This window comes from Coturnix japonica, chromosome 8 (genome assembly GCF_054131305.1).
Source record: "Coturnix japonica strain WE chromosome 8, WE-NBRP24, whole genome shotgun sequence".
Taxonomy (NCBI): Eukaryota; Metazoa; Chordata; class Aves; order Galliformes; family Phasianidae; genus Coturnix; species Coturnix japonica.
The window spans coordinates 25510022-25533765 of record NC_140670.1 but is presented as its reverse complement, the minus strand read 5'-3'; the positions used below and the strand labels follow the sequence as shown (position 1 = coordinate 25533765).

Genomic DNA, 23744 nt, shown 5'->3' with positions numbered 1-23744 from the left:
ACCCCTACCCAGGCTGATTCACATCACCTGTTAATCCTCTTTCCCGTCCTGTCAGATCGCAAAGCTTTGGGGATAGAAAACATTATCTCCCCCTGTATTTGCACAGCAAATAGCAGAGTCTTGATCCAAGTCAGCAGTCCTTAGTACCGTGACAGGAGAAGCTGCACATATAGTAGAAGTAGTTACAAGACCAGAGATCTGCTGGACTGCATTATTCACACAAGCTGCAGGTAGCATACATTTCCTATCCAGAGCTACAAAGGTGAAGAGTAAACTTTGCTCTCTGCCACTGTACCACACTTATACAACTTCTCCTTAATAAAGAAGAAAACTAGGTAGAGATTCTTATGAATTTCAAATTATTTTACATAGACAATGTAGGATAACTTCAAACATAAAGCTGCTGGACTCTGTTCTTCTTTATACTGTAACTTCTGCTATGCAACATCACTACATATGAAGTCATAAAGATGACATAATAGCCTAATAGAATCACATTAGAAAAAAAGATTACATTGCTATAACATTTGAAAGTAACATTAAGGATTTTTGAAAATGACCATTTAAAGATTTATTCTGCAGCATAAGAAGTGACCTTATCAGGACCAAACAGAATTTGTGTTTCAGGTAAGTTGGATCCCGAATCCACAGTGAGAGAAAAATTGGCCACAGTTATAAAAAAGAAGATTTCAAAGATTCAAATGATGATTAAAGATAGCACATGTCCCTCCCCCCCCCCCCCCCCCCCCACCAAAAAACAGCCAAAAAACCCAACCTATTTTCTCCACAAAGATTCATAAACAGAACAAACACAGAAAAACACACAGAGACACGCAAAACTGGCTCTAATGAGAAGAGTTAGAAAAAAAAAAAAAGAGACTATCTACAAATAACAAACAGGTACTTAAAAATAAAGCATGAAAAGGTTTTCTGAAGCAGAAACAGCATCTTCAGCAGTATATCACTAATCTACAGAGTATGAAGTTTATCTCACTCATCAGTTATTAACCGTAGGTTTAATAGTTCCATTAGAGAAGGTAACTCACTCCTTCTCTAATGGTTTCATTTCATTAAGTGACTGTTAATTTCATAACATTTTTCATGAATTGTATCCTATTTACCATTCATAAAGTGAAAATACAAAATATTTAACAATGTGAGACAACAAAAGCCAGGAAACTAAAAATATTGAGCACACTGCTCAGAGATCTTGCCCCTCCCCCCATGTTAGATGTGGTTAGCATTTATGCAAATACATTACTAATATGTATTACAAATTAAGCAGAACAGAATAATCTTTTGCCTAGACTTACAGAACATTTTACATCTTCAATTAGGATGAGCAGCAATAATATTCACTTTGACTTCTCAAATCTGTTTCACATACAGAGAGGTTAATTGGTTGATCTTATGGTATGGATAAAATTCAGTACCTAAATGAGAAGTATTTGAGTATATCTCTATATATATAATATATACAATTACATAGACTTTCCATCATAAAAACACATATACATTCAAGTACCTTTACACTTCATGATAAAGTTACTAAATAGAGTGACAAACAGCTGCAGAAATGAGTTAACTTTAAATCCTGTACAGGAAAAACACTTTTTAGTTACTTCCATGTTATCAACACAGTATTTTTTAACTCTTGGCCAAACACAACCAAATGCTTTTTTTCTTTTTTTCTTTTTTTAAGCTAAATTTATTATTAATATCCCTAGCATGCAAATAAATGTTTAATAGGAAATTGATATACATTTCAAAAGAAAGGATAACTGTGCTTATAGCACAGTATTTAAAAGTAAGTACAGCACATTTATGGATATAAAAGAAATCTAATAGGGTCAAACTTTTAAGTCCACTGACGAACGTTACAAGCAGGTACTTAGAAACATGCTGCATTTTCCCCAAATTCCGTTACCACAACAAACACAAAAAGATGCCGATATCCAGTTCTGTTAAGCACATCCTCAGTTCCACCCATTACACAATATCAAGTAAAAAAACACTTTTGCCTGACTGGTAGCTCAACGGCGCAGCCTATGTGTGCAAAAGTATAACGCAAGAAGTTGAGAGCCATAAACGAGTGCCAGCCCTCTGGTTTTGTTGCATTGAGATAACGAAACATACCTCTAATTTACAACAGTGATCAGCTGCATAAATGAAAGACAATTTTAATATAATAAGCATACGACAGATCTAAATTCATGAAATCATCCACAACATAACAGACAAAACTGAAGCAATTCTGCGGAGAATTCATAAGCAAGTGTAGTTTATTTTGACTTTTTTCCTGTAAAGCTAGATCTGAACCAATGATTTTCACTCATCTTTTATTAGAAAGATACTGCAGGATGTAAATATTTAGGAGACTGATGTAACTTTACCCAAAAACATTTAAAATGCCTATTTAGATACATTAATATTGCTTGGTATGTGTTCATCTGTTCAGAGACGAAACACCTAAATTAGATTTATAATTCAGTTTTCAAATTGATATATTTGAAGTGTGAAGTATACTATGCATATGTGAATCATAAGAGATGAAGGACAGCATTTTACTGCTGCATGCAAATATAAGCAAGCAACAAGGCTTTACATGTACCTAAAAGGAAACAGCTCTCCCACCTTCCCTTCCCCAGAGTCACCCAAATTCAGCAACTCAGCTTTACTGTGACCAGGAGCCAGTTACAGCACAGGGTGATCTAATCATGGATGGTAAAAACTGAGCTGCAGCAGTTGGCAGAGGAGATAGATCAGCTCCTTTCTCTACGGGATGGGGCAGCCTTTTTCAAACTGATTACAGAACAGTTTGTCCACCCCAAGTGAACATCCCAAACCAGGCTAAGCCATGCCACAGCCTCTATTGCTTACTGTGAATTGAGCAATCTTAGGGGGTCTCAGCTGGGGAAAACTGCAAGCAGTGTTCTTAGCTTAGTTAAAGAAACAGTCCCCCAGCTAACTTTCAGACCTCAAAATAAAACCCAAACCAGTATAACTGCTTATCTTTTTTTAATAAAAAGTCTTTTTCTTCCCACCACAATATAAACACATATCAGCAGAAACTTGGTGCCAAAACAAGAAAAATCTTTCAAACAATTAGATGTTTGTATTTTGCATTAGAGAACAAAGTACTAATGGTCTCTATAAAGCCAAGTATACTGACATAAAGAAGTTTTCTTCTTTTTGTCATGCAGAGTTCACTGCTAATCCAGACATAGAGCAGTGTTTTATATTTGCATTCTGTTCCTTTTTTCTATTATTCCATTGTTCTATTATTTACTCAAGCTGTTTAAACAGGTAAAAAGTGCAAAAAACAGAGATGGCATCACGTTACAAACCCAAATCTGTAACAAAACTGCAAACACAGAAATAGATATTTAACTCGAGAAAACTCAAACAGTGAACTTGTTACACAGTATCACTCATTTAAGTGCAAATTAATCTCAGACAAGATTGTAAAATCTCTTTTTAAGATATATTTAAGGAATTCAGTATTTTGTTGCTACCACCTCCCGTATTTTTAGATAAACATGAATTTAATGAAAAAATCCTGTAGTTAAGTCGAGCCCAGATAACTTTGTCCCTTTGTTCTTCAACAGGAATAGTTTTGCAGTTTTGCTTCCAAATACATAAGATGACCACATTTCTTCATGTACATAATTCACATTGTTAATGGTGCTCATCACTGCCTGCTAATAACTGCTTCAGATATTTTCACTTTTTTTTTTTTTTTTTTGAAGAGCTTGTAGGCTTTATAATGCATGGAAATGATACACCACATTCTTGGTACTAAACAGCCCAAACCAAAATATCAAGTGATGGAGAGAGCACAGTGACAACCTGCAAACCATAACCTGCATACCAAACACATCTTGTTTTGTGCAGTGATGACTTTATGAACTTCTAAAGCAGCGCTCTTCAGTGCTGCTTCAAACAGATATCTGAGTTTAGCTATGGACATACTCACATCCTAAAAGGGGCTGTTTATCCAGAAAAAAGTTGAATTCCTACCCCACTGTTTCTCTGATTGCTCTCTGTTTACTTAGTCTAGAATTAAACTGGTCACCCACGTTTTTCAAGTCTGATCCATTAAAATACAACTACACAACTTTCACTGACACAGTTTTTAGTGAAACAGATGTTTATTGGTTAGATCATACTGCTCTACAGAAAATAACTCCCCTGCTGCTTATAAACATTTTTATCAGCCATGTTCAAGTGAAAGAATGATTCCAAAGGGGAGGGGGAAAGAAAAGAAAGAAGATGGGAGGAGTAGAGAAGGATATCATCTACAACATTCATGTGGCCTGTGATACTGCCTAACAAGAAAACTTAAACTTTCTATAAACCTTTCACCAGAAGCAGCAGTATTACTAATACGACATTTCAACTTGTTACCCATATTTCTATGAGCAGAGGAACAGAAGAAACACACACCGTTTTGAGGAAGAAATCTAATGGCACAGTGCAAACAAGAACAATCATTTAAAAAATGCAATGCAAATAAAGCAAAGGGATTTTTTCCAATGGATCTTTCTTCATTATGGAACGGGACATGTAAGAGACTATTGCAACCGCAATTATACTGGCCAACAAATTACCTTGCAGCAGTAAATTAGAAAATGTTCTTCGGCAGTATTCAGTTTAGCATTCTAAACCATCTCCATGCTGAAGGTGGTCTGCATGTTGAACTTAGTACTGTGTGGGTTATAGTCTTTGTTTGCAGTCTTAACTGGGGATTGCACCTTAGCTACCGTAGTTCAAGCGTAAAAATACTTTGTCTGTAACACTATATGCTGTTGCCAGCGACCCTCTAAATCCTTGAACCAACTGTGTCCTCTGGTGTCACAGAAGATAATGCCAATTTATTGCAATGTGTGGCTTTTTTAACTGATTAAAATTAAGCCGTAAACACGTGACAATGGAATTAGCACATTTAGAGAGTCTGTTTTCCCACATCCCATTTTGCGCTACTGCGGCTGATCCCTGCAACTCTACGCGGGTGCAATTTTAATGACTTCGCTTGGTTTTGATGTTCTTATGAAAAAGCAGCGCTTGGTGTTTGTGGAGAAGGTAGATATGGAAGCTGAGTAGCTGTGATTGGGGACACTGTGACATCGTCTCTGTTTTTCGATAGGATCGGTGTCATTTTCCTCCCCACGATAAGACACCTCACTGACAGAGCCCGATTAGGGAAAATTTTATTATAAAATTCACTTCTATCAAACAAGGATGGAGTGATAAACAGTTCAGCCTCAGGGAAGAAACGGGAAAAGGGTTTTTTTTTCCCCTTCTCTCCCCCTCTCCATTTTCTATCTTTTTTTTTTTTTTTTTTTTTAATTTAAGAAAAATTCTCTCTCCTCTTATGACTTTTCCTGAAAGGAATTTAATTGAACATGAACTCCCAAATCGTACAGATCAAAGACATCTGAATGCTATTCCAACATCAGCTGAGTTGTGATACTTCACAATTCAGGAACACAATTAAAAGAAAAAAAGTTAAAAATAAGGATTTTTTTCTGAATTACATTTTCCATCAAACTTTGTAAAATCGAGAGTCTTCTGAAAAGGAAGCCTAGACAGTTGTGAGTTTACCTTCCAGTATTCACTTATGTTTCTCCCTGTTTAGAAAACTGGCAAGCTGCAGGGTAAACAGGGAAAATTGATGCTTGTGGCCCTCTAACGCTGAAGATGGACAAACCTCCAAGGAAGAACATAAAACAAATATTGATTTTTCTTTCTTTATTTTTTTTTTATACTAAAACATCTTTGCTTCTGTGTTTGGTAGTTCACAGAGGATACCTTTAACCTTGCCTCTAGTGCCATATATGCAATATACTTCTGTACACTAATCAGTACATACTTAGACAGCAGAAGTTTTCTCTGGCCGATGGCTTGGGGAACTTTGTGAAAAGAGTAGATGGAGCAATGAACATGGAGTAATTCATCCCAGTCCTTTATTTTGTTACTTCATATTACCTCTCTGAGACACATTCATTAGCTGATTATTAAATAACTCATGATAAAAATAGTCTTGTTCTAAAAACAAAAAGCACATACAATAGAAAAAGAGTGACAGATTACCATGAACCAAATGGGTTTCTTGGTTGTTTAACAATTAAACTCACAAGGCAAACAAAACCCCTAAGCACTGCCAGCTTTTTATTTATGCCCAAAACTGAGTCACTACATTGAAACCATTCCCTCTAGATGGTGGTTCAATGTTTCAGACGCTCCTTAAATGACTTTTAAGCACTTTCAATAAGAACATTACAAATCTGCTGTCAAAGAGAGCCCTAACATTTAAGTCCTTCCAGCAGTGTTCTAGATTTGCTTTTATTAAACAACAATGGGAGGATGTTTACAAGCATATATAATTTTCATTAGGCACACTTGCTGCCAAATACAGAACACATATGATGCAAACTTCACATAACTTCAGTAGCAGCTGCTGCCCCAAAGTAAGAACCTGCCAAAAATCCATGCTTATTAGGCTAAAACATCTTTCTAGAAAACTGTATGTACTATTAACTATGGCCTTAAACTAAGCTGAATATAAGTACTAACTGAAGGGCCTGCTTAAATAAGCACAGCAATAATACTATGATAGACTTGCACAAAGCTCAGTCCCTTGACCTGCTACTTTACTGAAAGAAGAGATGAAAAAGTTAGGTAACACTCCTGTAAATGCCAAGATGCATTCCATCTGTCTCTATTTTCCAACTGAGCACACCTTAACTTTAATAACATAAAAAATTATTTTGATTCTAATACATGCTGTGCAATTGGAAAAAAAATCAGTACTCAATCGCCAATAAGAACGGGTTTTCAAACACTACTTCAACAAAAACAAACTTCGGTCTGAAAAAAGTATGACTAATGAAGGTAAAAGCAGAGCAATAAAAGGACAAGCTGGAACTGCTACAAATCTCTTCTGAGCCTTATTTTAAGCAATAAATTAGTGATTTCAGTATAGAAGTAACCGGAGGAAGAAGGTACATCCTTTGATTAGTGGTCTGCTAGATGGATTTCCCTCAGTGACTTCTCAGAAACCATTTGTTTCTGATTAAGTGTAATTGCAGCATAAGGGCTGTTAACAGTGTATTAAGGAAAAAAAAAAAAAAAAAAAAAAGAGCACATACAAAAAAACCCAACAGCTCAACAATCCCATCTAAGCACTGAGGAACTCTAATTAGCAAAAATATGGCAATAAGGTCGCACTCCCCTACAATTTCATTCCATGCAAATGTCTTTAAATCTGCCTGGAACTTACCACTCCCCACAAAATACAATAAATGTTAAAAATAATCGAGCCTCCTACTTGAATAACACAGACAGCTGACTGCTATGATATTGTCTTTGAGCTGGCTGTTAACTTCCCCTCTGCATGCAGACTGAACAGGGAGCCTGCAAGAACGACTGGCAGGAAACAAAGGTGAGATCAGAAAGAGGCATCTTTCCGCTCTGTTTAAATACACAGAGTTGCAGTTTGTAACATAAAAAAAGGGTCACATAGAGCACCAGCATCCAAGTGAATAATTAATATCTTTACGGTTCTTCCCACAGTTGTTTTTTGTTTGTTTGTTTGTTTTCTCCTGGAATATCCCCAAATAGCAGCACTAACTGGAGGGGGCACGCTTGAAGTCTCCTGGAAGGAGCAGGTAATTCCCTTTCTGTCCCCAAGACATGTAGCACATGAGTCGCCTATGTGGATCTGTGTAGCTCTAAATACATTTATCTAGAAGAAATAGTCAAACAGTCTTTGTAAGAGGAAGGTCTGATTGGTGAGTGGAAAATTGATACAGTGGAGCGAAGAATAACTGATCAAGAGATAATCCAGTGTGGCAATGTAGTGCTGCAGCACTGTAGCTTCAGCCTTCATTGGGTGGTGAGTGTAGGGTGATGGAAGAAAAGGATGGGCTTCTGTTGTTTGCATTTGAAGTACGAGGGAGGCATGGTGTGAGCAAACTTCAGATGTGAAGAACAAAAGCCCAGTTTTTCTCTATACCATCTTTAACCATATGATGAAGCCTAAAGCTGAAACACTGTACTACTACATTTTTTGCAGCTGATACTCTGCTTTTCTGCTTTTTCCTTTATAAAGCAGAGATGCAAATATCTGCATACTGCATTCAGTGGGTGTATAGCTTCACTTTCATTTCGTATCCCACTGCATGTTCTCGCCTGACCTTAACTCACACTATAATTTCCCAGATTGTTAAAATATATCACGCTCATTACAGGCATAATCAAACATTTCCCAAACAGGGCTGTACCTAACTTATACTTAAAATTATTTCAGCAAGGATTTAACATTGACATATCTTCTCATTTCATATAAATGAATAATTTGGACAGAAGAAGAGTACCTAAGCCGGTGGTGGATCAGAGTGTGCCAGTTACAGGAGCACTTAAGCGCCCATTGGCACAGCAAGACTCAAAGACCCGGTAGGTTTCAAAGAAGCACTTTTTTTTCCTTCTAGAACTCTTTGCTTTCTAGTAAAGCTGCAACCACAATGTTCTCTCTCTTAATGCCACCATAAAAAATCAAAACACTTTAAAACAAATTGATGTCCTCTTTAATACAGTCATCACATCATCACAGTGCCCTTGCACCCTGCTTGGTGACAACCAGGGGGATGCATACCACACATCTCTCTCTTGCTTGCTCTTTTTTTTTTTTTTTTTTTAAAGCATTGAAGCAGGCAACAAAGGAGAGAAAGACTGGGAGAGACACTCAATTGAGATATTGGCACCTTTGATTGACAAGACCTAATCAGCTTATCTCCACACTAATAAAGTTGATGGCCTGTGGAGCTGGTGTATGTCCAGCTTCAAGTGAACTTTCAGTAGCCAAAGCCTCAAGGGCCAGGACTCAGACTGAGCTTATCTAAACTGATTTAAATCAATTCCTAATGGGCTATTTCAATTTGATCAATTTGAAAGGATGGAAACCTGTAACCATTTGACTCAATTGTCTTGATTCATGCTGGCATCACTGGAGATTTGGTCAGAGCTGCAAACTATTTATCTACAGTGAAACAAGGGAGTGCAACTGATACATTTCTGAAGTAATTTGACCCTCCTTTTGGTATTACTCAGTCTGTTCCAAATCAAGGGCTTTAGAAAACTACTGTTGTACATGCAACCCAATAAAACATTTTGAATGACACTATTCCAAAACGAGAAGAGTGAACATCAGACACAAAGCAACCTGTGCCACAAAGAGGGACTGAACTGGTTGTTTCTGTTTTTTTCTCTTGGACAATTCTGTTTGCTTTTCTAAATTAACCAAGTCCTTTATATGTTTTGAGGGAATGCCTGTTTAGTCAAAGGTGTGATGGCACAACAGAATGCTGGAATAGGAGCAATTTGAACATTCAGATGGATTGCATTAACTACGAGCAGAATTAAACAATTCACTTTCAAAAGTTCTTGAAATGCAGTTTAAAAAGCTTACTGCACTTTCAACTTCAGAATAACAAGTCAAGGAAGCATATGTGGCTATATGTATTACATTGCACTGAGAAAAACATTTGCTCCTTCCCTCAGAGTAAATCATTAAGTTTGTAACAGATTCCATAGCATCAAAGTGCACCTACACAAATTACTCATTGAATTAGGAACTCTGATTTCCATACAAACAAAGTGATATCTTTGAGAAAACATAACAATCCCATAAACATAGAATCATCTTAATAAGGGAAACTGCGTGCTTGTATCAAAACATGAACAGTACAAGCAGGAACCTGTAAAGAATTCTTCAGTCAATAGCACACATTAACACCTTAGAAATGTCCTGTGTTTAATAGAGGTAATTTAAGCACTTTCTAAAGGAAGAGTTTTTTTGGTATTAATACCAGATTACAAAAAACCCTGAGCAATATTTTCATTCAGATTGTGGTTTTCAAGCTGTAATTGCTTTATACAAAATCCACTCTAGTGTTATCACTCAATATCATCTTCACTGCTGTACATCTGAAGATAATTTTGCAATAAAACTTAATTGATAGAGCTTATTTTTCACTAATCTCTTAATACAGAAAAATGAAAAAGTACTAACAGTATGTATTATAAGCTATGACCCTCACAGTGCAGCACATTTCTAGTTTATCAAGCTAAAATAGATCCATTTTATGGCATCAAATATTTTATACACTTTAATAATGTCGAGACTTTTTCCCAAAATAGGAAGTAAATGGAAAATTCTTCTAATAAAGCAAAACAGAGAGAGTAAAAGTAATGCACAAAGAGGCTGAGCTGAACATCTCATCACATAACATTGCCTGTTCGTGCCCCACTGACCATTAATGCAAAAACTCAAAATGTTCCAATTATGGAAATTGGTGAATGTGTCATCAGTAAAATACACTGAGAATTTACATTCAGTGATTTAATAGTTACAAAATGAATTCATTCTGACACACCACATACACAGGATTCTTAGGAAGACTTTTTAATAAAGGAATTATGGACTATATTATACTCCCTTCTGAGTAAGTTAGACCTACCATCATTCTTAGGAGCTCCTCATCAACTAAGTAAACAGTTCTAGTAATTTCAAAGGATATTTCACAGCCAAATGATGCTTTAGATGTTCACAGCAGAGGACTGGAAGTTTGAATTCCTAAGGCTTTTTTTCCTTGAAAAATACTATACACTATAAAGAAAATACTTGCAGTGTAGAAAAGTCGCCATATGCAAGATGACCATTAAGGCATCATGAGAACTGACATCAGTACCACCTTCCGTAATGCTGGGGCTATTTTGATATCCAAACACAGTAGCAATGCTCTTCAGCAGAGTGGACAGCAGTCAAAAAATAAGTGGCTTGCAAAATCAAGGAGCTTGAATCAAATGTGTCTAACAAGGAACTGTTGTGGTGGACCTAGACTTTATTCCCCAATCTACTACCAAAATCTGATAAGACATTTTGGCACATTGAATAGCCAGCTGCTGCTCTGTAGCTGGTGTGGACTGAAAAGGGATAATCCAAAACTGTAAGACTAATATGATCTCTCTACTCCTGATTTGTGACCAGGAACTTTCTGCCCTCTCAAAATATGCCAACTTCCTCCATCATTCGCTCTTTTCTTGTACAACTCAAAGTGTATGGTTACTCAAAGGTAACTCAGAGCATAAAATCCATAGGAAACTGTTCCCATGATTTGGGTTGACTGTGTAGTCTTATGTAGGACTATATCCATTGATATTTCCTATCTGATGAGTCAGGACTACTTCTATAAGAGAGAATAGATACTGCATAATCACTAATAATGTCCTTCCAGATCTGCTCCAGCACCCTTTCCTGGGATTCAGAGATTAGGCTAGCTTAGTGCTTATTTATTTATTTTCATTTAATTTCATTATGCTTTTGGTCTTCCTATCAACAAGACTAATGCAATACCATTAACCTCATTCCTCAGATGGTCAACATGGATGGACAAAGTTCTTGGAGCTCATGGAAGTAAAGAGCAAAATTGTATTGCCATCAAATTGGCAAAAAAACCACCAAACAACCCACAACACAAACACTGCAGCCACTTCATTCTGTAAAAATAAAACCAGTGCTTTATTTTTTCATTTGAATACCTCTCACACTGTCATTTAATGAAGGAAAAGTTTTTTAAACATAGCAATCAGTTTGCCAAGATCACTGCAGGTGTATCAGACAGAATTAATGACAGTAAAAGGCTGACAGACTTGTGCTTTGTCTTCTGTGAGTGAAAACGCCACCCTCCAGACCAGATAAAAATCAGCCTCTACCTTTTTTTTGGCAGTCAGATCACAACAAGGCCAAAGTAATATTAAATCATTTATGAGGTTTTTAAGTTTAAATATCAAAGTGATATATATGCAGAGGAACTGTTATGACATTTGAATTTCAGCAATAGGCATTTTTTAGACATTTCAAACTATGTAAAACCTGACATTTCAGTGTTTATATACAAAACTTGCTATGATACAAAATAACACCTCTCCACCAATACTTTGTCATTTAAAACTTTTTTTTTTTTTTTTTTTTTTTCCAAATATAGTCACATAGTTATAACTTCAACTTGCTGAAGAGCATATTCTTGACTAGGAGCCTGTCATCTTCATGCAAATAGGAAAGATCTACTGTATATTAATTATGATTTTTACAGTCATCATTTTCATTCTCCTTGTTTCTCATAGTCTCCCATCCCCCTTACTATTCACGTAGAAATGTTCTTTGGCAGCTAAAATAATAGTACTTTTATGCAATGTTATGATGAAGTGCACCAGAGAAAATGAAATGAAATGGAAAACCCAAAAAATGAAAACAACACAGGTGATATACATCTGTTTGGGGCACTACTTTTATGAGATATGGGAAATAACACATATTACTCATCAATTATTCTATAATGTACAATGCCTGTCTCCTCAAGCTTCTAACAGCCAGGATTGAAATGTTTTGACATGATGATCTCAAGGTGGAAATACTGAAGGCGTTAAAATACAGATATAACTACGTGATAATGAAGAACAAAATGTGTACCATTTTCTTGCAGTCATAGTTTGCAAATTAACAAGCTGCTATTGATTTTTCTTTGAGGTCAATAACAGCATTTATTGATCTGAGAAGTTAATACTGACTGAGGTCAATACTACATCTCAGGGGTCAAAAAATCTGGATACTTACTTCTGTTTCCTGTCCATATATAAATATTACATAGTCAAAATGGGCACATTTAATCTTTGGAGATAAGAAAGTACCGTATTTGACATGATACAAAAATTCAAAAGTATAAAAAGTTAAGAATAGAGCCTACTAGCATCATTTTCTAACAGGTTTTCAACACTGCATCTTATATTAATCCAGAAGCTCATGAAATTTCTGGATTTATCATCTCCAAAGCACACAACAGTCATTACTGAGACTCAATTACACAGAAATGCATAAGTAAATTAATGCTCATAAAAGAAGTACCTAAATTCAGTACTGGACTTCTTACTGGAGACTCTTATGGCCCATTCTTTAAAATGTGATTTCCAGCAAAATCGAGATAAATACTTCTGCCTTTAACTGGTCAGACTCCAGCCATTTTCCTTCTGATTTGTACCTTGTAATTCAAGCCACCTCACCTCTGAAGGAAAAGAGGAAGCGAGCTATTTGTGTCTCAATATTTTGAAGCTTGAGGTTTACTCTTAGAAAATGGTTGGGAAGAAAATAAGCTGCAGGAAATGCAAAGCTCATTCAGGTATAGATACACCATTATAACAAATCCTGAGTAATGTAATTTCTCAGAATGCATAAGTTAGATATTAGATTACTAAAGAATTTTATTTGTATGGAGATGCTCTTAATCTAAAGCACAAGCAGAGAATAACGTGCATTACTGGCAAGCATTTAAAACAAGGACATTAATGATAATACTCAGAGCATTTGAAGAACTGAACAATTTAAGAACTTTCCATGATTACCATCACACAAGGTGGAAACTGAAATTTTACATTTGAAGAGACTGTAACAAAAAGACTGACAGCCACCAAGTTGTACAGAACTCAGACTGTTAATAATCTTCAGATCTGTGGTGGATTTAGGAATATAAACACAGGTCATCTGCTTTTTGGGATCAGTAACCAAGTAGCTGAACAAATACAGGCGCATCACAAGAGGACAGAGTTATGTTCACTAATAATTCAGTATTTTACCTGCCCATAACAGAACTTCATTTATGTTTCCATAAATTTACATGGCAAATATTCAGTAAAATGAATTCTTCTGTTACCAGAATATGTCCCAGACAAAAAGGTGCGAGCATGCTAATGCAAAGCATTGGAGGTGAATAAAAGGGCTTGTTTGTTACAAGTGGTCCAAGTTTTTAAAGTCCTTAAATAATTATGTCATTATGCACTTACCTATAAAAGGAGTTATATAAAATATAAAAACTATTAAAAGGAGAACAAAGTAAATCAGTAAGCATCAATCTTTACAAACATATAGACCTGCACATTTGATTTATTTCAAAACACAACACTGAGAGAAATTCCTAAAAACTCTAACATCATAAGCTTTATTGTGTAGAGTATTTTAGTATGTACACAATTAGAAAACTCTTCACTTTGTCACTAACATTTGCAAAAAGTCTGATTAATCGCTTTAAATTGAGAAAACACCATATTTCCTATATTGTTTAGAACAGATCCTCGTCATTAAATTTAAAAATTTCAATTTTTTTTCCTAAAAGGAATTAAAATACATTTAATATGATATCTAAAGTTCAGTCTTAGAACTTCTCCACTTGATATTACTTTCACTAGTGCAGCAAACCCCATTACTAAAATGACAAAAGTAATTACGTAGGTAGTAAAGCAAATATAATCAGGCCATTGGATGGAATTTCTCAAGATGGCATTCCACTCAATTGTTGTACAAGTGCCAAGACATGCAACATGTGGAAATCTTACAAAACTCAATTACAAAAATAAGAGTCGTATTTTCAAGACATGGAATAAAATCAAAAGCTACTGCATCTACGCAAATAATCAATATAATAAAGACAGAAACACTCTCCTATCTAATTGATTTGCATGCTTCGAGTATACGTAACACTTGCCTGTCAAGAACCTACAAGAGAGCTAAACAGGAACTAAATCCCCAAATACACGAACACTCTCCAAAATCTCCATATTTATAGTCACAGAGGCCATAAAATACGGAAAAGCTCATCGCAGTAGAAACCAGCCAAGCAGATGTCAGAGTCTGCCTTTATACCAAAGTTAGTCCTTTCACAATAAACAATGAAAAGCACATGACTCATTTCATAAAAACACCAACTAGGATGTTTAGGTACACCTGATACCTGTATTAAGATATCATGGCACTGAACTTGACCTCAGTACAAGCTCATGGAAACATGTTCTTGCAAGTCTTTTTTCTGATGTACAAGCAAAGCAGCCAACTTCCCCAGCATGCACATCAACGCATGCAGCCACACACACTTGGAATTCAATACATATTTATGCTCTGCCAATTACTGCCACTGTTTACAATCACGACTTATTACAGTGGTGACTAGGCCAAGAGTATGAAGTTCCATATAAAACTTAATGTTTACATATTTTGAGCGAGTGAAGTAATGTGAGTTAAGTATTAGCAAATGGCAGAAAAACAACAAAGCAAGAGACAGCTGATGCTGGAAAGTAGATTTTGGAAGGGTTGACAATACAGAAAACAACGCCACAAAAATCAGTAGAAGGATTCTCATAAGTGGACTAGTAAATTCATTAGCACAAAATGCTATGATGCGATTTAAACTAGATGTAGAAATAAAATCTAGATAACATCATTCCTCATTCCACACTGAGATGAGAACGGCATTTTTCAATCGGCTGCTTTTATGTCTCACTTGGGGACAGAAGTTTGAGCTTTTCTCCCTCCTTATTTCTACCAGAAGAAAAAAAGAATAGTATTTGTGTAACTATAGTTCTGCAGTCCCAAGTTGCAAAAGGGCAAAATACTGCACTTGAAAGATGATCTATCATGAGAACCCTTTTGATATTGACTTTACCTAGAAAAGCATGTTCAATACAAATAATTTTTTAATGTTAAACTTTGTTCTCTAGTGCAATTGGAGGAAAACACTGTTAGCCTGACAGGAAGAAGAGACACAAAGCTTCAAACAAGATATATATAAGAAACAAAAACAAACAACTAAGGTGTATTTTATATTTTCAAGCCTAAGCTCATCAACTTTTCTTCTTGATGTAAACTGAATATAAAGAGTCTTTGCCCAACAAGATCTCACGCTGTGCAAATTCATCGGTGCCCATGTAGTGAAAAATCCATTAAAACCTACTGAAAATCATGTTGTTTACTCAGGCACCCAAAATAATAATTCATTAAAGTACAGCTAACATTTTATGGACAACAAAATTACTAGATTTAACCATTAAAATAGCAAGGCATTAACATACTTCAAAATCCATTCTTGTAATTCTGTTAATCTATGCTTTTCTTGCAACACTGCAAAGCCAGCATCAGTTGGAATCAATTCATTTCACTGCATGAAAGTTTTAAAAAACTTTGTGTTGTATAGAATGGAGAAAGAGGTGAAACTGAGTAGAAGTGAAGATTGTCTAGGGGCAACTTACGAGGATTTCAATACTGCTCATTATAAAGTACTTCCAAAGTATCATAGACTTTCAGGTCAAGCTCTCTACAATTTGCTTCTGTCAGAGAGAATATGAAACCTGACCAAGAACATTTTTCAGGCCAACAATAGTTGATCACCTCCTTATTGGAGCCATTACTTTATGTTTGTCATTGATTTATTACAATGGGTTGTCTAATTATAGAACAACCTGAGTGTTTTAGATGGGTGGTTAAGCAACACAAACACACTGGCTGGCAACGCTATACAAATGAGGAAGGATTTGGAATGTATTTGGAAGAAAGATAAACTTGAGAATACTTCCATTATGTCCTTGCCACACCAAGATAGATCGGAGAGTTTACTTGGACTATTAGGAACAACAGCTACTATTCACTCAGATTAACACTGTCTGCCTTCTTCCCTTGTTTTGCCTTAGCTGTTCAGAGCCAAGGTAAGAACACATGCTTCCTTTAACAAGTGCAAGTTAGCTTTACAAGGCCCAATTCCAAACAGAGAATTCTAGTTTGAAAACTAGATAAATAAATCCAAGGAAGGCTAAAGGTGAAAAGCAATGATTTGGAAATCTTAATCTCAAGCACTGATTAAGCTAAGTAACATTTTAAGTAAGTAATAGCATTCAGAACTGGACAGAAAATTCAGGAATTTTAATGTAAGGGGAAACCTCCGTGAAGTTATTTCAAGCATGAAAGGTATCATAACCTTAGACTACTTGAAACACAGTTTCAGATGCAAGAAATTTTGTGCTAAATTACTTCCCATTCATTCCAGATAAAAATAAAAATCATACAGACATGGAATAAAATCTGTGATTTGAAAACTATGTTTCCATTACATCAAGTATCTTTGAGAAGATACTGCAGTGTTTTGCTCATCCAAAAATCCATCTTAAACAAGCTTATTTCAACTGGATCTCTACTCCTAACAAGACCAGTTTTGAATTTCTTATTGACATTAAACATAATAACAAATTCCTGGTCGTTTGTAACTATTAAACTGGAACTTCTTCCAGAACAGGGGACAGAAGCCAAATTTGGATCTCTTTTCCCTGCTATACCATAGCAAATCTGTACTACTGAACAGATATGACATTCCTTATTTGCTGCATTAATGGTATAATCCCAAACCTACTGACGTGAAAGGAAAGATAAACATCCATTTTATTGGAATTCAAGTTGAAAGGTGCTGAGTATCCGAAGATAAGATTTTAACAGAAGTGATCTTACAATACTGCATACAGCGTGAAAAACTCTGTGAAAGATACTTTCTTGTAACCTTAAAAATAGTTGGAAAAGTTCAGTCTTTTTCTCTTACCTCTAATTTCTAAAGGGTTTTTATTAGGTTGGTTTTGGTACTCTGAAGCAGTTAGAGAACAGTACTTCACTAGTGAACAACTCAGTCTCTCCTTACTTTACGGTACCACTGTTCTGACATGTACCATTTTTACATGGCTACGAAGAAAACAATCTACACCTCATACAAATATGAAATTACTGATACTCCAGAACATAATTTTCAGATATCCTGCCTTTGAGTCAAAACACACAAATGCAGAGCGAATAGGCTTTGAAAAGTATTAGATGAGGCAATTGTTTTTTTTACTGGGTAAACTTTTTACGACCATAAACACAAAATACCCACTCTGCTGTTGAATCAAATCTTCGACAGGAAACCCAGAGCTAAGCAAAATGGAGATGGTGCCATAAATTGCATTAAAATGGCAGGGTATCTAGAAATAGACTAAGTATGACAGATAAAATAGAACTATGAAGGTCAGAGGAGGGAATGCTGGGAGGAAAGATGAAGAGGTAGCAGCACTCAGCATCAGACGGAGCAGCTCTGTGGCTGGACAAGCAACAAACCAGCAACAACAACAAAAAAAACCAACCAACAAACAAACAAACAACATTCAAACTGAAGTTGCAAAAATCACCTCACTGGTACAAATAAATGAACCAAGTAGCCTGGTCTGTCCACACTCCGCCGATGCTGTTTATGATTTTACAAGGCAGTAACTTTACCTTAGCAAGATTCCCCCTAAAACCAGACAGTTTGGATACTCTTGAGGAATGACATCCCGAGAAACAAAAATTTCTCTCTATTTATTCCTCCTCCTCTGTGCTTTAAAGTCTAGACTCCAAAGAAGGGCAGAGGGCTTAGGGATGTGGTAATGCAATATCCCACTTCAAAATGTATTTCCAAAACAATAAACAGATTTTAATAGAAATCAGTCAGCAAAGAAAAAAAAAATTATATATGAAACATGAAATACCATTCCTAGCAGAAGAAACAGGGATCATGAAAAAGCTCTCTCTGATGCTAACTGGAAACTGCATAAAAACTCATTTCACTGCAGAAACTTTGGATTAAGATTTCAGTAGAAAGATGTTCTGGCATATCAAAGAAACACCTGAGGAAGAGATATTGGTATATGCTCCAAAACTCAGAAACCCTCTTTCTCTAATGAAAGGTTTTACATACAGTATTCCCATATACATGTATGAATAATTCACTAGAGATGAAATAGGTGGATATTAAGTGTAAATATCTGGGACAGGAACAGCCTCTTTTTATTTAAAGCACGGGCCACTAGGCACAAGGTCCTAATTTTCAGAACTTGTTTTCCATTTACATACTCTTAGTTATCTGGAACTCAAATGCAATTGGAATACACACGCACCTGAAGACAGAACACAGGTGTAAATGCCTAAGTGATGTTAACTAACACAAATAAAACATTAAGCATACAATATTACAACACAAAAGAAGCAACACCCCTCAGACCAATCTAATGTAGCTCTACGCGTACAAATACTAAGGTTGGGTTTTTGTTAAATTAACACTGAATATTGGTAATGTGATGGAAAGCACAACAAGCAGAGCAGCAAGAACCCAGCCTGCAGCAAGTAAGGATCTGCTAAAATGCAACAGAAGTAGGCCTAAAATTTAAGGGAAAGAAGCTGCCTACCTTCAGAAGGCCTGTAATGTCCTCAAGCACACAGGGATCTCCAGCAAAATACCCTTAAATGAGGTCTGGTAGGGTTGGATCCTGGCTCCACACCTTCTGATCACTCAAGGGGATTGCTTGCACCTGTTGCTTGCACCTGAGCTCCCCTTGGTTGGTCCTGCCTTCCCACCAGGTGCTCAATCACTGCTTCAAGCTGTGACTTAGCATTTCTACTACAAAGTTAGAGCTACTTAAAATTCTTCTAAGCTTAGCAAACTCTTCTTAGTTTTATCAAATTAACACTTACTCTACTGTCAGCCCTAAAAGCCAGACCCCAGCCTTGCAACTGAAATGGTATCAAATTAGTAAATATACTTGTTTCAATTTTTAAGGTATTATATGTTATATGACATATTATATGTCAGCTCTGGTGAACATCTTGTTTATGTGATACCTGAATAGCACAACAACCCTATCAAATACAAAGAAGGTCCTTCATTGCTGGAATTTGAATTTGTTTTCAGGATGTTGCACTAGTGAAAGGAGTCAGGAATCCTGGCCTGTCACATACTGCTTAGAACAATGCACTGTATTAAATCCTATTTGTCACATTTGGTAAGAAACCTACAGGAGCTGTATTAAAATAGTTCCTTATTCATGCTAAAATCATTGAACCTCCAGGAACCCTCTATAAACATTTAACACAATTTCACCGATTCCTTGACTATACTTTCATTCAACTCTGCATGCAGATAAGATGCTAACTGTAATTATTTCATAAAGAAATAAACATAACTCTTTGTCTAATGAGATTCTCATTTGCTTTCCAACTAGAAGGGTGCCAATACTTTGGGGAGGGCCTGACCATCTGCCTGTCAGCCAGGCTACCAGTACATTACATTATATATTTATGGATGTTTCCACAAAGGGAGGTTCATTACAACAGCCACTGAAAGCCACTGAAATTTACTTGGATCCCCTAGCACTGAGAATTATTCATGTTATACAAGGGTGGTTCTGTCAATTGCTCAGAGGTATTTCTCCTTTAACTTCTCCAGAACTGCATATAACTCAGATTTCCACACAGCAAGGAGAATGGCAACATATTTTAAGCAAACTAAAGACACGGAAGATATTTCTATTAATGGAACAACAGAGGTTTTCTTCTTTTGAGTTCTTTGCTTTAAAATGCCAAACTACAAATTCTTCTAGTAGCTCAGATACCTAAGAGATACACAGAGCCACAGCATAATATACAATAATCATCACTAAAAGATGCAAGCTTAACACTTGTTCTTAGGTTGTGCATACTGTAAAGAAATATCTAAGCTTCACAAAGAAAAGTACTCCGCAATAACCAACAACTACATGGTTTTGTCAAAAGTCGCATCCCTTTACATTGTCATGAAACAATCTGATGTCTACGTAGATATACATACACACAATAGTTGCTTTTTCTTTTTCCTGGAAAGGGTCCAAGAGTTGAAAAGAATTTATAGAAAACAATTCAAACTTAATTGCTATGGTTCCCCACAACAAGGCTTGCTTTCCCTTTTCCTGATATAGGAAAAGTACATTCACATTTGCATTTAATAAAAACACTGTCCATTTGTTTCCTATAGCTCAGAGTGAAGTTTATGGAACACTGAGAAATACAGAGAGAAGAGATTACTCAGATTACTAATGACAAATGGATACATAAAAGCACACAGGTACTACATCACAAAGACTGCTGCAAAACAATGACTTCAGTATTATCCATTTTACTTCTTAATATCATTGAGTGGTGCTGGAAACAGGCCATAAACTCTAATGTCTGCTTCCTATCACCAAAGCTGAAAGGAATAGGAAAATAGAAAAATAACAACAAGTAATAACTTTTAAAACAACATTTTGATTTTAGAAAGCAGGTGAGAGCATTCTGCAGTGCCATTGACCATAATTAATAGTCACCTTACTTGGTAGAAACAACAGGGACCCTCAAGAATCAAAAGGCCACTGGTTTTCCTGATATGTCCTGAGAGTTGACCCTCACATGTGTTTGTGCTGTGCAATTTGGTCAATTAATGCGCAGATGTTCTGATGAACTTTCTTGTCTGTGAAATCAGCAACTCAAATGCCTGTTATATTTGCAACATACCACCTTGAGTATTTAGGATGATGTTCTTCTCATTGCAGCAGTCATAGTACTATGGAACTGGTTACTAGACAGTAAATGCTCCACTTAGTCATTCAGAAGGTTTATAGTGTAGATTTAGACATCCTCTGCAACAAACGATAGCCAACAAACTAGAAAAGCCTGACAGGTGGTGCAGTTAGTGCTGCAGAGATGGTGTCAAAAGTGGCAGCACATTCAGACTCCACTGAAGTACATGCGCCAATGGCATCACTCAAAGAAAGAAGTCAGACCTTCTGAGAGACCTCAGCGTGTATGAAGAACTGTACATAAGATGAAAGGGCTTATCAATTCAGAGATGCAAACAGCAAAAAAGCTTCCAATTTATCATGGTAAGTTGCAGGAATGGCAATGCGAAATTGCATTAAATTAGTTACGTGATGTTAGTTTAATCTTTAGATGATCACAGGGGCAGGTTAAAATGGTATATGTATTTTTACTGATGAAGGTAATAAGAAAGCCCCAAATCTGACTCATTCTACAGGTGAAAATGATCCAGGTTCATTACAAGAAGCAGCATACACATTCATAATTATGAAAAGACATCATACAAAGAAAGCAGAATAGATACTTAATAGTTGTCACTTCTGCCCCTGCACCTTCACAGAGTCACAGAACAGCTGATGATGGAAAGAGATCTTTTGAGATCACCTAGTGCAACCCCCTGCTCAAATAGGGTAACCAAGAACAAAGCACTGCGTCCAGTCAGATTTTTAATGTCTTCAGAGATGGATATAACCACTGTGCTGCCAATTTCATTGTTTGACCACTCTCACTATGAAAAAGTGTTTTCTTGCGTTCAGATGGAATTGCACTGGTTTTAATTTGTGCCCATTGCCTCTTGTTCTGTCATACAGTATTAGTGAGAAGAGTCTTCAGTCTCTGTTTTCTCCCTTAAGCTATTTCTATATAATGATAAGATCCCTATAAGCCTTCTCTTTTCCACGCTGAACAATCTCAGCTTTTTCAGCCTCTTCCCAGGTGAAAGATGCTCCAATCTCTTAATTTTTCTTTCTGGTCTTTTGCTCAAATCAGTCCAGTAAGCTAATGTCCTTGTTGTACTGGGGAGCCCAGACTTTGGAGCAAGACTCCAGATGTGGCCTAAGCAGTGCCAAGTAAATAAGATCTTTATGCAACAATAGTAAAGATGAAGGCAAGCCAACTGGATGACGAGCTGAAGCTCCAAAATGAAATTATTTAACATAGCATCTCAATGAAAAATGATCATGCAGTAACACCAAAAGTAAATTCTTTCATTGCACTGAATTAATGTAAACTCCTTCATACCTAGAGTTGTCATGATTCATGGAAAGAGCTAAGTATAATTAAACTCTTCTCATAAAAATCTTCTGCAAAGATCTACATCGCAATGATGCAAATGTTTCCAAACCACAATCTCCAAATTATTTAATACTAATATACCATATAACACAGCTACCCTAGTAGCCATCACATATTTTAGGCAACAAGAACTGTGTATGTCACTGCTCATTATAGTAAGTAAAGGCAGACACAATGATGGGGTATATTAGTGTGTTTAATTCTGTGTCGTTGTACCTGGTTTTGATGCCAAAAGTCACCTTTTCCATAAAAATATACATTTGCTCTCCAATCGTATTTCTCAGAAATCACCATGGAGATAAGCAATGGAAGTTAACATCATCACTATTCCTATAAAGAATATTCCAAAAAGAGTAAAAAAGGATATAAGATATTCCTTCTCCAAAAAGATCAGGCTGAATTTTTATATGCATTTCTTTATGAAAGATCCAGAGTCATCTACAGTAGATGAGAAATCATTCTGGACCAATTTAAAATAGCTATTAAAATAAAAAAAAACCCAAGCCTTTATGACCACTGATATAAGAGACAAGAAAATCTACAGGAAAGCAAATTTAACTGCAATCACATGTCCATTTCTACTAACATATCATCTTCTAGAGGAAGAGATTTAATTCTCCCTGTGTCCTCCAAAATCTACACTGTATGTTCCATAGTTCCATTTCATTATTGTTCAGAACACTAAACCCAGAATAATTAAAATGCAGGCGCTTTAGTAACACCACTCATTTAGCTTAGCCATATTTAACTCTAGGAGGGTTGAACTTAATTTACCTCTTAAACAAGGCTTGAGTTCTAAAAAGATACTGGAACATATCAGTTAATTGGGATTCTCTGCAAATTACTTCGCTGTTGAAACATACATTTTCTGCAACTTTCTGTAACTTCACATAAGCTTTATTTAGGGGGATTAGGTTTTGGAGGCTTTACTATTGCCAGTTTAAAACATGCAGATAGAGAGAAAATGCCCAAACTTAGTAAAAACATTTTGAAAATGCCAACTAAAGAGTTGCAGTCAATAATAGAAACTAATTCAATAACTGAGCCTGAAATGTAGCCTTCTCCTTTAATTTGATTCTATCTGTATATTTTAGGGTATTGTTTGTTTACTTCTCTCACCGCAAAGAAA

General features: G+C 36.0%; 1 protein-coding gene across 20 annotated transcripts in view; it reads right to left on the bottom strand.

The window, feature by feature from the left end:
• The window catches only part of VTI1A (vesicle transport through interaction with t-SNAREs 1A), a 242703-nt gene that overhangs the window by 160849 nt on the left and 58110 nt on the right, over positions 1–23744 (bottom strand). Inside the window, exon 6 of one of the 20 annotated variants that reach the window (XM_085554721.1) lies at positions 14100–15424. The exons of 16 other annotated variants lie outside the window; for them this stretch is intronic. In XM_085554721.1, the coding sequence (XP_085410847.1) occupies positions 15324–15424 (101 nt within the window). In that variant the 3' untranslated portion in view covers positions 14100–15323. Of the gene's footprint in view, positions 1–14099; positions 15425–22800; positions 22946–23744 lie in introns of those variants that run through there. 3 more of the 20 variants (XM_085554720.1, XM_085554726.1, XM_085554724.1) reach the window with 3 other exon arrangements.